The sequence below is a fragment of the Artemia sp. Qi Xiang Cuo genome, chromosome 7 (assembly GCF_049724085.1).
Source record: "Artemia sp. Qi Xiang Cuo chromosome 7, ASM4972408v1, whole genome shotgun sequence".
In the NCBI taxonomy this organism is placed as follows: domain Eukaryota; kingdom Metazoa; phylum Arthropoda; class Branchiopoda; order Anostraca; family Artemiidae; genus Artemia; species Artemia sp. Qi Xiang Cuo.
Window position 1 is genome coordinate 15,099,414 of NC_142800.1, and position 17,177 is coordinate 15,116,590.

General features: G+C 37.6%; 2 protein-coding genes across 3 annotated transcripts in view; one reads left to right on the forward strand and one right to left on the reverse strand.

Moving 5' to 3' along the window:
- LOC148949995 (homeobox protein six1a-like) overlaps positions 1 to 17,177 on the forward strand; it is a 69,760-nt gene that overhangs the window by 6,428 nt on the left and 46,155 nt on the right. For both annotated transcript variants that reach the window (XM_089092059.1, XM_089092060.1), the window contains exon 2: positions 6,587 to 6,795. In XM_089092059.1, coding sequence (XP_088948185.1) covers positions 6,604 to 6,795 — 192 coding nt within the window. In that variant the 5' untranslated portion in view covers positions 6,587 to 6,603. The remainder of the gene's footprint in view (positions 1 to 6,586; positions 6,796 to 17,177) is intronic.
- Positions 14,788 to 15,633, reverse strand: LOC148949996 (uncharacterized). Its single transcript, XM_089091313.1, has 2 exons — positions 15,429 to 15,633; positions 14,788 to 15,104 (listed from the first exon to the last, which is right to left on the reverse strand). Exons 1-2 carry the CDS (start codon positions 15,439 to 15,441, stop codon positions 14,788 to 14,790), a joined length of 330 nt encoding a protein of 109 aa, XP_088947439.1. The 5' UTR covers positions 15,442 to 15,633.

Here is a 17,177-nt window from a genome sequence, read left to right on the forward strand (position 1 = left end):
GAATTCAAAATATTTCCCTGAACTCCATAAACTTGTTGAACCCATACATCATCGGTTATTGTTCTTTAGAATTCTTTCCTACCTGTAACACATCACAATAGAAAGGTATCGAACAAAATTGTTTTTTTTTTTATTACTGAACTCAAATGCCCGACAAGGAAGGGTGGGACTTTATTTGCGCGGAAGCAGCTGCGGTCTTAGGCCTCGTAATCTGGGAGGGGGGGACGTTATAACATAAGAGTGTAAAAATATAAAGCAAAAGGATTCAGATGTCAGAAAAACTCGGGGGCCGCTGCCCTTACACTCCTGTCCGGGCCTTGACCCGCCACTGTATGGAAGGACACGGGAGGGGGGATTTATTTACCAGGAAGGGCGGGAAAAAACTTTGAAAGTGTACAATTCAGCAATATTTGAAAATGCTAACTTTTTTCTGACCAAATATCCTTTTTTTGCCTTTTCCCAAGGCATAAATTTGCATTAAATAAAGAATAACAAATTTTTAACAAATATTTGATTCCATCTTAATTGATTTTTTATGAGCTTGTTTATTTCTTTGATTTTCTTTTTGTAGAATAGCAGAAATAAATAAGAAATATTTATTAAATAAGATATTAATTAAATATATTTATTAAATTATTTATAATTTAATTATTAAATTATTTATTAAATATTAAATATTTATTAAATATATAAATAAATAAGAAATAGCAGAAATAAATAAATAATGCCATTTTGAAATGGCAATCATCTATCCGAAGAAGAGAATATTTTCTTTTTTCTTCTTCTTTTCTAACTTTTGAAACTTTAAACAAACTACAGAAAGAAGATAAAATTAAATTTGGCTCGAATTTGAAAGTATCCTCTTTTATCCCTCCAATAAACAAAATAAAACTTAATTTATCTAAAAGATAATATGAAAAACTTAAAAAAAGATATAAAAAAGCATCAACGCCTAGAGTGATTAAAATTCGGGGACTCGCTGATCATGCAAATATCTAGCCAGAAATGGCATAATCGACACACCAAGGGGGTTTTCATGCCAATGTCTATCATCCTATATCAATATAGAATACTGCCCTACTCAATACTTCAGTTGGAATATGGGTGACCACAAGTTGGAGAGGTGGGTAATTTTCTTCTTCTTGAATTAGAAAGAAGTAAGTTCTTTCTGATTCACCAGTAACCGACTCCACGGCTTACCAGGAGTCGTGGAATTGGATTTAGCAACTTTTTACTGATCGAAGGTGTAGTGTGAGTCGCTTTATTGAAAATGCCAGTTGCCCTCCTTACCCATTAGCAAATTACGCCCCGTTTGAATAGCTGCTGAAAATTACTTTTCAATCCCCTAGGCAATTTTGGTTTAATGAAGAAACAAGGGTCAGTCCCACATAGCAGCGCTATTACTGGCGTGATTCTTAAGAAGCTTGCCGAGTCGTGCCGAGTACACATTCATACCATATCAAACAGTTCGTGGTAACGAACGGTAGGTAAGTAGCGACTCGGCTCAATAGTAACCGAAACTCTAAAAACTGCACTTTAATATCAGTAGATACATAAAAAAAATCACTTTATTATGCTGATTCTAAATATAAAAGATTCATAAGGTTCAGTATTACCCATCAAAAGTGACGAGCCTGAGGAAGTTTGCTGTATTTTTGAAAAAGGGAGAAACACCCCATAGAATTCAAGAAATCCTAATGAAAATCATGATATCATATTCAGCGGTATCAGAGTTCCCTACTGCAGAAGTTTCAAGCTCATATATGCAAAAATTGGAATTTTCCTATTTTCGCCAGAAGACAGATCATGGATGCGTGTTTATTTATTATTTTTTTTATTTTTTTTTGCTTTTTTGTCAGGATGATCGTATTGAAATAATGGTCCTAGAAGATCAGGGGAGGTCCATTCGAACGGAAATCCAAAGTTCTAGTGCCCTTTTTAAGTGACCGAAAATATTGGAGGGCGACTGGGCCCCCTCCCACGCCCATATGTTCCTCAAAGCTATCTGGTCAAAATATTGAGATATCCATTTTGTTTAGTATAAGTTGAAAGATCAAATAATTATGAAATCTGTAACTTATGGAATTCGACCATTGTTTACGTATAGTATTTGTTAGTGGGAAGCATACAAACACATTTTTTTTTGGGAGGGGGAGGTTGGGCTTGATTTCCGGGTTGAATTTTCCAGGGGAAATGATACACTGGGGGGACTTAACAGAATTACTATATGAAATTCTATTTAATTGTCTTGCATTCTCTTTGCCAATTTTTTCATGTGGAGATTTCCCGGGGGAATTATGCGGGGGCTATTTTACGCGTGTTTTGATTTCCAAGAAATAATTTCCACGGAAGGGAGCCTTTCTGGAGTGATCGAAAAACCGATTAGAGATTAAATTCTTATTCAAATTAAAGAATGCTAAGGAGAATTTTCAGGCTGAATCGTCTGCAAGCAATTTTACGGGAAGGGGGATTTTCAGAGAGTATGGAACTATCTGGAAGGAATTTGACGGAGGAGGAGATGCACCTTGCTTTGGATGAAATTTCCACCGAGGAGTTCTCCGTGAGGAGGAGGGTTACATAGAGGGTGAGCCAGATTTACCGGCATTACTTGAAAAAGGACGAGAAACTAAATAAAAACTAATTTTTTTCAAACTTAAAGTAAGGAGCAACGTTAAAACTTAAAACGAACAGAAATTATTCCATATATGATGTGTTGCCCACTCCTTAATTCATTGTTCTTTACGCTAAAGTTTATCTGTTTTGTAATACCGGCTAATGAAACACTGGGCCATTTAGTTAAAATAGGAAGCTTTTTTAAAAGTGCTAACAGCTTAAGCTTAAAGAGCAAGGTATTGAGGAGGGGGAAAGCCTTCATATACGGATCAAATGTGCCAAAATTAATATGCAAATTTCGTTTTAATTTTTCATATACGATGAGCCGAATTCGAACCTGCATTAGTTGAAAAATGTTAAGAAACTTAATAATAAAAAAAAAAAAAATTTAACTGAAAGTAAGGATCGGCAAACAATTTAAAACGAACAGAAATTATTCCGTATATGAAAGGGGCTGTCCCCTCCTCAACATCTCGCTCTTTACACTAAAGCTTGGCTCTTTGTCACAACTCTACTTTTTAAAACAATAGAAAACTTCAGCGTAAAATTTGCGAGGCGTTGAGGAAGGGACAGCCCCTTCCACATACGGAATACTTTCCGATCGTTTCAATTTTTAATTTGGCTCCTTACTTTCAGTTTAAAAAAAATGTGTTTTTATTTAATATTTTACCAAGGTTAACACGCCTCTGTGCTGCAATCAGTGGCGTAATTTTGCAAAAATCCTACGAAGGAGGGGCAAAGTTGGAGTCAATTTTTCCAAATCAACTGAAAATTGCAGCAAAAACTGAAAAATAAGCGATATAGTACCATACAGGTAAAAATATACTAAAGAAAACTGACCCATTTCTGTGGGTGCTTGAATTATGCAGACTGATCTTAATTTTGACAAGATTTCTGAAGAAACTAAATTTCAGCGGGATGAAGAGGGCAATATGGGGTCGGGGGGGGCATACAGAGGTTTGGGAGGGTCAGTTGCCCCCTACGTCATAGCAAATTACGCCCCTGGCAACAATAGGCTTCACAAATTCGGCACTTTGACAAAAATTTCACACAATTCATGCTACGCAAAACCTTTACCTGGTGCTGATAATCTCAGGCTATTGGACGCACATAGAAAAGATTCTGTCAAATGGACTCTAATCGGTATTAACTAAATTTTTTTTTTTTTTTTAACTGAAAAAAAAGGAGCGACATTAAAACTTAAAACGAACAGAAATTATTCCGTATATGAAAAGGGCTGTCCCCTCCTCAATGCCTCAATCTTTACGCTGAAGTTTGACTCTGTCTTACAACTTTATTTTTTAAAACAATAAAAAACTTTAGCGCAAAGAGCGAGGCGTTGAGGAGGGGACAGCTCCTTTCATATACGGAATAATTTCTGTTCGTTTTAAGTTTTAATGTCGCTACTTACTTGCAGTTAAAAAAACTTGTTTTTTTAGTTAATCTCTGAACGTTTTTGAATTAATTCAGCTTTGATTTTGGCCCACCGTATATGAATAATTAAAACGAAATTGGCTTATTAATTTTCATTTTTTTGGCTAATTGGCTTTCTCGAAATTTTGTTCTGACGTAACTTACGAATTAACTTACGTAACAAATTTCTATATTCTTATGTTTTTATACGTATATTAGGGGGTTCACTCCCTAGTCAGTACCTCGCTCTTTACACCAAAGTTCGAATTTTGTTCGAATCACAAACCCCTAAATCACAAAGGCCGGTTAATTAGAATAGATAGCTATTTTGAAAGTACTTAGAACAAACTTTAGCGTAAAGAGCGAGGTATTGACTAGGGGACGAACCCTATCATATACGTAATAATTTCTGTTCGTTTTAAGTTTTAATATTGCTCCTTACTTTCAGTTGAAAAAAAAACTTGTTTTTTTATTTAATTTCTGATCGTTTATTAAATAATGCTGGGAAATCTGGCACCCCCTTCACGGAAATGTCCCTTCCCCCAAGGAAATATCCTCCATGGAAAGATCCACCCTCATAACCCTTACTCCAACCCCGACCCCCCACTAGAAAATAATTCCTCCTGAAAACGCCTGTATACTTCCCCATAACCAATACTATATGTAAAGAATGGGCAAAGTTTATAACTTGCAGCCCTCCCCCCAGAAACTGTGGGGGATTAAGTCATCCTTAAAGCCATATTAATTAGATATTTGACTATGCTGAACAAAATGGCTATCTCAAAATTTTGATTGGGTGACTTCGGGGAAAAAATGAGCGTGGGAGGGGGCCAAGTTTCCCTCCAATTATTTTGGTCACTTAAAAAGGGCACTAGAACTTTTAATTTCCGTTCGAATGATCCCCTCACGATATTCTAGGACTACTGGATCAATATGATCACCCCTGGGAAAATCAGAAAAAAAAACAAACAAATAACCACGCATCCGTGATCTTTCTTCTGGCAAAAAATACAAAATTCCACATTTTTGCAGATAGGAGCTTGAAACCTCTAAAGCAGGGTTCTTTGATACGCTGAATCTGATGGTGTAGTTTTCATTAAAGTTCTATGACTTTTAGGGGTTGTTTCCCCTCTTTCTGAAAATAAGGAAAATGCTGTCAATCGCGTAGTTTTTGATAGGTGAGACTAAACTTAATGAAACTTATGTATTTTAAATCAGCATAACAATTTATTTCTTTTGATGTATTTATTGGTATCAAAATTCCGTTTTTTAGAGTTTCGGTTACTATTGAGCCGGGTCGCCCCTTACTTACAGTTCGTTACCACAAACTGTTTGATTATCACCGTAATCCGCTAGTTCTAGAAGAAAAGATAAACCAAAGGAGAAGACATCAGTGCTACCATATGTTAAAAAAATACAATTCCTATTGATTTTCGAGGGACTTTAAATACCCAAATTGGGGTTTTCGACTTTCGTGATAACAGTAGCCTAGATATATTTTCTATTTCACACCATGATAATGGGGCCACGAGTTGAAGGAAATCATCTAGCTAAAAGCGGTCACCAAAACATGATTTCGCTCGACGGTCGATCACGGAATTCGATTAAGCTTGATAACCCAGCAATTCTGATTTGGGTTATGAAATCGACAGTATGGATAAGATTCTTGAGTAACCGATTCTGGACAGGTTATTGAGTCTCAGTTTTATTTGGGCCCCTCCAAGTTTTAAAAATGTTAGTGGTTCGAATTAACTGGTAATTTTTTTGGAAGGGAGGGGGTTAGAATTTACATATGCTAGATGAAATGAATATACGTTCTAATGAGTTTAAAGACTGGTGTTTCGAATTAAAATAAAACAAAACTGATTTGATTTCACACTAATTGAAGCTTGTATACGAACTGCCATACTTCTGTGAAATCTATTGCCTCCAGATAGGGACGTAATTTTCAATGGGGCAGAGGGGGCAACCAACCCTCCTAGACCTTAGTTTGGCCCCCCTACCAGACCCCAGTTTACCCCCCCCCCCTCCCCAATTGAAATCAAGTTTCTCCAAAAATCTTGTAAAAACTAAGGTAAGCTTGCATAATTGAAGCATCCACAAAAACGGGTCAGTTTTCTTTAGTACATCTTTACCTATTTTGTTACTAAATGGCTCATTTTTCAGTTTTCACTGTCATTTTCGCTTGGTTTGGGAAAATTAGCTCCAAGTTCGGCTCCGTCCCCCAGAAATTTGACGACATTACGCCACTGCCTCCAGGCCCATTCCCATATGCCTGTTACCCTGTCTCTGACTTTGCTTTGGGGTCTCTGTCCATGCCTTTCCTTTGCTGTGCTGGAAGTTCACAGCGTCTTGTTGTTGGACAGTTAGGATTTTCTCTCCTTTGCTTGAAGCAAAAAAAGTCGGGGTAAAATAACAACACATGTTTTGAAGTTGTGAAATTCTGAAATATAGTTATTTTGCTGCTGGGTTGAAACTCCAGCTACTGAAGCGAGGAGTTGAAAAAAAAAGTTTCTGAAAAAAATTATAAAAGATAATTAGATAACCTTCCTCATTCTAGCACATAAAACCAGACTGATGATGTCAGATTTAGCATCACATTTTCTACCGTCTGTTGGTGGCATGATGGGTAATATGATGGGTGGGATGTCGTCAATGATGCCACAGATGGCGACGCACCACCAATCCCAAAACATTCACAGTCAAGGAGCCAGTTCAATGATGCCGTCCTTCGGTTTTACCCAAGAACAAGTTGCGTGTGTTTGCGAGGTAATATATAGATATATTTGGTTTGCTGTATCATCGTAAAGGCGAATCAGAGGGGGCAAAATGGGACATATCAGTTATGTTTTTTTTTTTACCAGGTCATGTCTCATGGAAGGAGTTGGAAAGAGGTGGAAAGTTCCAATAATAGAAGTTGAAAGTAGGAGTTAAAAGTGAATGGAGAGCAACCAGCCTCCCTCCCTCACCCCTTTAGCTGCCACTCAAAATTGTTCAAAATTTTAACAGAGCCGTTTTATTCAAAATAGCCAAAGTGTCTGGAATATTTCAGAAACGGCTAAGGGTAATAAGTTGAAAGTTGTTGACATATTAAGGGGGATATTAAACCAAATCAGGTTGAGAGAGCACTTTCTCGAAGTTAAAACTAGAATATCAGCAGATTGGTTTAAGTTTTAATGTGGATAAAACTGTAGCTGTCGGTTTCAACCTCAAAGGATACTCTGATAAATCCCTCCAACTTACTGAAACTTGTATCCCCTCTCTAAAAGCCTTGTTTACCTGGGAATGCCCATTGGAAATTCAATTAAGGAAACTATTAAGCTTGCCATCCGAAATCTTGAAAAAAAGAACAAGGATAGCTTATGCATCACTTGTCTCTAACGTTACACACCTTAGTCGTTTTCATCTTTCTAAAATTTATAATAGTCTAACTGTGCTTCATCTTCTTGCTCTGTCTCCTATTTGGCAACTTTTTCCTGCTTAAAAAAAAATTGTTCACCGGATTTATTTTAAATTCATTCGTTAAATTTGCTAAATTCCTTTTACATATGCCCCCTTGGACTAGTAACTCTTTTTTTGTTCCAAAAATTTAAACTCATTTTTCCTTCCACAATTATTGATAAAAGAGCGAAAGATTTTAAATCTTCCGCCAGTAAACTAAGTGTATAAGTTTTGTTCGCTTTTCTTTTTTCCCCCTTATAAATAAAAACAACAAGTTTTTTAAACTGAAAGTAAGGAGTGACATTAAAACTTAAAACGAACAGAAATCATTCCCTATATGAAAGGGGCTGTCCCCTCCTCAACGCCTCGCTCTTTACGCTAAAGTTTTTTATTGTTTAACAAAAATAGAGTTGTGAGACAGAGTCAAACTTTAGCGTAAAGAGCGAGGTGTTGAGGAGGGGACAGCCCCTTTCATGTACGGAATAATTTCTGTTCGTTTTAAGTTTTAATGTCGCTTCTTACTTTCAGTTTAAAAAACTAGTTTTTTTTATTTAATTTCTGATCGTTTTTTAGTTAATTTAGCTTTTATTTTGGCTGACCGTCATTGATTAAGTAAACAAAATTTGCATAAAAATTTTACTTTTCTTTTGCTAAATGGCTGTCTCTAAATTTGGTTCTGACGTAATTTACAAATTAACTTACGTAACGAACTTCTATATTCGTATATTTTTCTTCTGGCAAAAAATACAAAGTTGCAGATCTTTGCAGATATGAGCTTGAAACCTATGTAATAGGATTTTCTGATACGCTGAATCTGACGGTGTGATTTTATTAAAATTCTTTCACTTGTAGGGGATGTTTCCCCCCTCTTTAAAAAATCAGGTAAATTTTTTCAGGCTTGTAGCCTTTGATGAGTAACACTAAACTTAATTAAATTTACATATTTTGAATCAGCATAATATGCCGATTCTTTTGATACATTTATTGACATCAAAATTCCGTTTTTAAAAGTTTCGATTACTATTGAGCCGTATCGCTTGTTTTATTTATTGTTTTTTTGTATTACGTATATATTATTACCTATATGAAGGGGTATCGCCTTAGTCAATACCACGCTCTTTACGTTAAAAGTTAAAAAAAAATTTAATTCACCAACCCCTGAATCACAAAAGCCGTTTAATTAGAATAGATAGCTCTTTTGAAAGCATAAAAAAAAACTGTGGCGTAAAAAGCAATGTATTGACTTGGGGGAGAACCCCCTCACATACGTAATAATTTCTGTTCGTTTTAAGTTCTAATGTTGCTTCTTACTTTCAGTAGGAAAAACTTGTTTTTTTTATTTAATATCTGAACGTTTTTTAAATAGTGCTTAGAATTCCGGCGCCCCCTTCATAAAAAAGTCCCTTACCCCAAAGAAACATCCTCCACGTAAAGATTCTCCCGAGTAACCCCCTCCTCCAGCCCCCCCCCCCCACCAGAAAAAAATCCTTCCTGAAAATGTCTGTAGGTTATACTTCACAATAACCAATACAATATGTAAGGAATGGGCAAAGTTCATAAATTGCAGCCCTTCCCCTGGGAACTGTGGGGGATTAAGTCATCCTAAAAGACATATTTATAATATTTTCGACTATGCTGAACAAAATGACTATTCAAAATTTTAATTGGGGGACATTGGGAAAAAAATGAGCGTGACAAGTATCCTATCTGCCTTCCATTTTTTTGGTCACTTAAAAAGTATAATAACACATTTAATTTCCATTCTAATGAATCCTTTTAAGATATTCTGGGACAACTGGGTCGATTTGATTATCCCTGGGGAAAAGAAAAAAAAACGACAAAAAAACAAAAAAAACACAAATAAACACGCATCCGTGATCTTTCTTCTGGCAAAAAATGGAAAATTCCACATTTTTGTAGATAGGAGCTTAAAACCTCTACAGTAGAGTTCTCTGATACGCTGAATATGATGGTGTAATTTTCATTGAGGTTCTATAACTTTTAGGGGGTATTTCCCCCATTTTTCGAAAATCAGCCAAATTTTCGCAGGAGCGTAACTTTTGATGGGTAAGATTAAACTTGATGAAACTTATATATTTGAAATCAGAATTAAAATCTATTTCTTTTGATGTATCTATTGGTATCAAAATTCCGTTTTTTAGAGTTTTGGTTACCATTGAGCCGGGTCGCTCCTTACTTACAGTTCGTTACCACGAACTGTTTGATGTACTCTGTCATTTAGGGGATCTCAGCCCTTTTTGTTTTGACAGGTTATAAATAAATTGAATCGAAATCAAAAGGCATTAGGCCTATGTATATCTCTGTTGTGACAAGAGCGTATATGGAATATCTTAGGAACTTCTGAGGGCCTTAAGTTGAAACTATCAGAAAATGTGTAGAGGGATTTTGAACTAAATCGTAAGGGGTTAAATTATAACGGGCATCCAGGTTTGCACAAGGACGCATCTAAAATGTCTCGGTAACAATTAAGGGTATTTAGTTAAGGTTCAAGCAATGCTGAGGGGGACGTTGAATCAAATCAAAAGTCTCTTTGCGCATTCAGGTGATCAAAAAGATTCATTTGTACGGGAGAGAGGCTTGGGTAAGGTCTTCATGTGTTGGGATGGCTCCGTGTGTTGTGGTGTCGTCACAAAAACGACGCAGAGAGCTTGCAAGGCTGCCTCCCATGTCATTTATGTAGAAAATGAAAGGCATAGGTCCCAAGATACTACTCTTGGGTACGCCTGCCTTAATTGGATAGTCGTGGGAAGTGAACCCGTCAAGAACAGCCTAAAGTTAACGACAGGAAAGAAAGCTATCACTTATAGCAGACGCCCTCAGAAACCAAAAGTATAAAATTTATTTAGTAGGCCACACTCTCTCGAAAGCAGAGTGATTTCGAATGACGTATGTCGTATCTTTTTGTTTGAGGTTCAATCCTCTCCTGGTGTTCGGCCGCTAGGCAGTTGAGCGTTGAATGCTTCCGGGGGAATCCATATTGGCAGTCACCTAAAAGGTCATTGGCTCACTGGATACACTCTGTTCATCCAGGTTGTCAAAAGAGCGTATATGCAGCGTTATTTCACGGACGGCTAGGGGTATTCATTTGAAACTTTTAGGGAATGATTGGAGGGAGGGGCAGTTGAACTAAATCAAAAGATCCTATGGGGGCTCAGGTTGCCAAAGAGCATTTATGTAATATCTCAGGAATAGCTGCAATATACCTAATGTGTCTAAGGAACAGCTAAAGGCAGTAAGTTGAATATTTCATCGAACGTTGAGGAACACTTTCAGCTAAATTGGAACACACTGTGTTCGTCTGAGTTGTCTGAAGGGGGTATCTATAACATTTTAGAGAAGGCTGAGGGTAATAGCTAGAAACTTTCAGGGAATGTTGAGGAAGGATGTTGACAAAAATCATAACACAGTAAGTGTAGGCTATCCAGTCTGTTAAAAGGGTGTATTTGCAATATTCTAGGAAAGACTATGGTCATTATGCTGAGAATTTTAGGGCATACTGAGGAGGATCTTAAACTAAACCAAAACACGTAAAATATGTTCAGGTTGTCAAAAGCGCGTATTTACAATATCAGAGTAAAAGACTGAGGGCACCAAGTTGGAGCCTTTAGTGAATCACAGAAATAAGACACTATGCACAACTATTTTGTCAAAAGGATGTTTTTCAATATCTCACGAACGGCTAAGGGTATTACGTTGAAGCTTTTCGGGAATGTTGGCGGCTAAACTAAATCATAAGACAATCTGTAGTGTATACATCCAGGTTGTCAAAAGAACGTATCAGTAATATCTGACTGACGGCCAAGGGTATTAAGTGGACAAATTTAGAGAATGTTTGAAGGGAAGGGGGAGTCAAACTAAATAAAATAAAAAAATCTGTGGATCCAGTATTCCAATGTTCTTATTTGTCGTATCAAGTTGGAACCTTCAGGGTATGTTGAGGGGCATGTCGAACTAAATCGAACTACACTTTATGCATCCTGGATGTCAAAGGTTCGTATTCGCAGTAAATCAGGAATAGATAAGGGTATTTGGTTGAAACAATCATGGAATGTTGGTGGATGAAAAAGCAAAAGACACTATGTTCATCCATGTTGTCAATGCGGCGTATCTGCAATATCTCAGGAATAACTAAATATATTAGATTTAACCTTTCTGGGAATATGAGGGGGATTTTAAAAAAAATCAAAACTCACCACGTGCATCAATGTTATCAAAAGGACGTATCTGCTGTATCCCAGGAATGGCTTAGGGTAATAAGTTTAAACTTTCAAAGAGTCTTTAAGGAAATGTTGAGCTGCATCTAAACACACAATGTCCATCTAGGTTGTTAAAAGACCCTATTTGCTATATCTTAGACATTCTAAAAGGGATGGACTAGCAGTTTAAGGGACCCAGCTGAATTCTTGAGGGAGTATTGGACGGGGAGCATGGGTGCCCATAAGCTGATTTTTTTTTGGGGGGGGGCTTACCTGGTCTAATCGGCACTTCCAATGCTGTATAGTAGAAATCTCAAAACAAAACTATAAAATATAAGGCAGCATCATTCAGCCTCCCTCCCCCCTCATATGGGCGCCCATGACGGGAAGTTCAAGCACATTAAAAAATTTTAACTTGGACGACAACTGTTTTTAGAATTTGCTGTAAAATTTTGTCCAAAATGTAAATAGCAAGCTAAAACCTTCATAAGAAAAACAGAAAAAAAGTGGAAAACCTTCACATTTATTCCTTTCATTAACCAATTAAAAAATACAACAAACACTCGCGTTTCCCTGACAACATTTTTGTATAGAATATACAAAAACATTTCCCTTGCAAGAAGCCTCTAAAAGCAACATAAAGAGCTACATTAAACCAAAGATAAAGTCAACTAATGATTCAAGCGTAAATCCGGGCATAAATCAATAACTAAATGAAACCCAAAACGAATAGAATCTATAAAAAATAAAGTCAAACCTAATACGAATAGCAATTACCTAAAGCAGGAGTAGGGCTAGTGCCCACTAATTCTTCATGAAAAAAGAACGTCATTTTCGCTTAACTAAAAAAAGTAAATATTTAAAACATTTCTCTGTTGTAAGATTAAAAACTCAAAATTTTCAGGAATGAATATCAACACATACTGTACTGCCAATTCACATTTGGTTAATGCTTTTCAGTAATCTTGGTCATTATGGCAATTTTTGTTCTTTTTTATAATTGATGTAGCGAAAAATAAAAACTCACTGCTAGAAATAAAAACCACTTTGAACAATAATTGTTATGCTTTCGTCCTGGTATTTAGAAAGCATTGAAGGCGTTAGTCCTACTCTTGTTTGTGGTAATTTTTGTTAGTTTTAGGTTTGACTTGATTATTGATTGCATGGGCGTAGGAAGGGGGGCAGGGGGGGTGCAGCCCCCCCCCCCCATAGACCTTAAAATTTATATTAGATATGGCTTAAAATCAATAGGGTTTGTAAAAAGCTTTTTATAAAACTCCATCACACTATCGACTGCCCCCCCCCCCCTAGACAATATGCTGCCTAATCCTGCGTACGCCCATGATTGATTGTAATTTCTTTCTGTTTTGTGTTTTATTTATTAACCCTTTCAGTCACGAATTTTAGCCTGGAAGGTCAAAATTATGAGAGTAGCGAAAGTCAACCATGTGATGGATAAGTACTTACCAGGAATTTTTTCAGATTTTTTTCTGAACGTCTTCTTTCTTTTCCACCATGTACTTGAGCAAGGACAGTGTGACCAAATTTATTCAAATACAGTATAAAACCAATGAAAAACTGAGACTTCAAATATAGTACAAAAAACGAGAAACTGAATTGACAATGATCCTTTTACGTTTCTTTAGGTTTGTGAAACTGTGCGAAACAGTTTCGCGATTCTTCCAGGCAAAGTGGGACGTTGCACTTGGTACACATGAACCTAGTCTTCATGATACAGGGGGCATTTTTACACCTGTTTTGGGCGGCAAATTTTTCTGGCCAATGAGCAAAGGAATCTTTCTTCACGGCGGAGCAGGGCCTACGAAATTTGAGTTTTCGTTTCCTACGATTTTCGGCAACCGAGTCTTCTTCATCACTCTCCTCCTCTTCGCTTGAAGGAAGAGATCTGGGTCGGCCTCTTCTTCTAGGAGTGTCTTCAGACATAATGAGAGTCTCTGCTATGTCGAGTCGGAAGGTGAACGAATCGACAATGTTCTTTTGTCTCATATTCTGTGCCTTGCAAATCTCGACATATTCAAGCCAACTGTTGACTACAGCAAGATCGATCAAATGGAATACGAGTCTCAAAGTCCATTTTTTTGATCGAATGAGGGTCCTATAGTAGGATACCATCTGGTCAAGCTTATCAACCCCACCCATACTCAGGTTATAAGCCGCAATAGCTTCCGGCTGCGTCACTTGTACCTCTGTCTTCGTTTTCTTACACCACTTCATCACGTTTTTTACGTTGCCGCTTCCAATCATGTTAGAAGCGACTATCACCGATCTACAGTCCATCCACTTGATCAGACATACTTCTCCACTCACTAGCTCGTGGAACGCCCCCTTCCTTTCTTTTTCAGAGACGTATCAGATTCCAACTTTGCGCCAAGAACTCTATTCGCTCTGATCGTGCCGGTGCCATACATACTTTTCCGTTCAAGCTCTTCAAGGAGCGGAATACTCGTAAAAAAGTTGTCAAAGAATATTTTCGTATGCGGGCGAAGCTGGACGCGACCAGCAAGAGCTAGTACCATTCCAGGTCCCAGTCCGAACTGCTTCTGCTCTTCCGTCAGGATAGTTTTCTTACCCTGGTAAACATCAAAAGTGAGTATGATGCCGTTACTGTTACAAAGCATAAAGATTTTTATGCCCCACGGTGTTGGCTTCCCCCTGATATACTGTTTTATGTCCAATGCACCGGTGTACGGCACCATTTGCTCGTCGACTGATACATACTCAGAAGGTACGATGCTTTCTGTCTTTTTCAGGACCCGGTCTATAACCGGACGAACCTTCCATACGCGATCGGTGTTCTCCGGGTCTTTAGAGAGGATATCTACCAGATGAAACAAATTTCGGAGACGCAAAAACCTATTGAAGTTCATGGCGTCTGCTATTAGAGGTATCCGAGTCCGACTACCCCAGTACATGCGATACCTTGGGAATTTAAAAGCACTCATCGCTATATGAATACCTATGAACCTTCTTATTTCAGAGGCTGTTGTACCCAAACTTGAGCCGGTTTTCTGTACAGAATAAAGATTGGTCATCTCGGCGGCTAACTCATAAAATTCACTATCAAGATATTCTTTGAAGTAGTCTATAGGCTCCTCGGGACCAAGTGGCGGCGGCGCCGGGTCGGCATTGTTGATAACTTTCGAGAAGATCGCATTCTTCCATACGAGTCTGCGTTTTCGATTTTTCGGAGGCGGGGGAGGAGCGGCTCATCATCCTCAACTTCCGATAATGAATCTTCATCCGTATCGTGTGGCTGCGATAGATTTACTGACGCCCAATCTTCACCTTCGTCATCTGAGTTTGGTAGGTCCGATAACTCTGAAAGGTCTGAGTCGATCGCGTCCAAGACATTCAGTATGTCAGCGTGACGAACTCGACGTGGTCGATCATTGGATGGACCTGGAAAAGAAGATAGTGAGTCGCTTTTACAGAAAAGCGACTTGACAGGAAAAAGTTATAACTGATGTTTTCAAATAATACTACCAAAAGTATGTTCCTCTGACTGTACCATATATGCTGCTATTGAACTAGAAAAGTTAGTATCAAGTCACACTGTCCTTACCCAAGAACACGCTACTTCGAAAAAATCTGCGGCATCTATCCAACGCACTAGCAAGGTAAACTTTTTTAATAGATGGGGTAACTAACTGAAAAGGACAAATGAACCCCTTTTTTCGCGTATTTTCATGGTAAATCTGGTAAAAAAAATGCATGAAAGCATACCTGGTAGATCCATTCTTTCGAGTACGGATGTGCAACAACTTCAAAATACTGCTAAAAATCAGAATTTAGCATCATCGGTTTGAAACTTCGCCAGTGTCTTTTCGCATTACTTATTATTATGGAGCGCATACTCGAGTATCGCTGCCATCTACAGGGTCCAAGAAGACCAAGCGAAGCTGTGATGTTCTCATGTGAGAACATGGTGACTGAAAGGGTTAATTGAAAGAGACTTATTTTTGTTTACAGCTTGAAATAATATTTTCCTTTAATTCTTCTCGTTCTTGGTCTAATGTAGCTATTAACTTTTCGTTGAAAATCTTCTTTTATGGAAAGCTTTTCTAAAGAGGTTTTCTAAATGGCTAAAAAGAAAAAACGGGTACTGATGCATTATGCGGACACGGCTACATACTGTATGTGGAATGTCAAACGGGAAATGCTACAGTCAAATAGGATTAATATATAATAGTTTAGAAACAAATTTGGGCTATATATTTGCACATTAAGGGGGGGGGGTTAAAGCATACCATATATTAAATACCTAACCTAACGTAACCTAGGTACCGTCCCGCCCCCCCGAAACCCCAAAAAATAACAGCTTAAATATTGTAATCTCAATGAAAACCGCGCTTTGCATTCCACTCTAACAACTGTTTTAATACCGGGTATCTGTATCTCCCGTTTGACTGTAGCATTTCCCGTTTGACATTCCACATACAGTATATAGCGGTGTCCGCATAATGCAATAGTACCGAAAAATGTAAATTTGGCTGTCCGGTTCAAAGGAAAGCACATGGTCTGTGAGGTATTTACAGGCAATAAACTAAGCGATGAAAACCTTTCTTTCTCATTAAGTTACATGATAAAATACAAATGGTGTTTACAAGAACCAGGCCTAGTAAAACATCTTAGTGGATTCAATCAACTCCTTGTCAATAACAGTCTCACTTCCTCATATCTGCATTTAGTGTCATCACATTGATAAACAAACATAACGAGTTCAGTTGGCCAGTTTATTTATTTAGCAGGATTGTGCAATATAACTATAGAAACCTGTTCTGTATTCTCAAGCTTTGCGTTGAGAAAAAAAAGCGTCTGGCCATAAATCCCCATAACCCTGCATGCAATTTTTGCTTAGTATAAATTCCAGGGGTTGCGCATTATGTGCTACAAGCCAATGGAGGATCTAGATCAAACTTTGGGGGCGGGTGAATGTGATAAGGGCGCCAATAATTGACCAAATTGACTAACTTATTTTAAAAAAGAGAAAACAAAATGAGGGCATCATAATTTTTTTTTGGGGGGGGGGCGGGGACACTATCTCCGCCACCCTCCCCTGGTTTCGCCCCTACTGCAAGCACAAACAATTCAAATTATGATAAAGCTAGTTGAATAGCTTCTTGCTTTCTTGGAAAGCAGTTGAGTTTGGTGAATGAGTCTCTTAGGAATGAATCCAGGGCTCAAAATATGCCCTGGGAAGGTATTGTCAAGCTATTGTTTCAACCCTGTTCTTATTTTAGGGCTCAGATGATTGGGTACATGACAGGTTTTGCCTAAATTTTGACGAAAAATTTTTAACATAAATTTTAGTTTCTCAGTATCTTTTTCATTAGCTCTAGTTTCTGGAAATGCAATTGCTATTAGGCCACTTTAGCAGAATTTTAAGCCATATCAAGTGTTGTTTTCTAAGTTAATAATTATATTTACTAAAATTAAAACCCTTATAAATCAGGATGTAGCAAAGTAATTTAA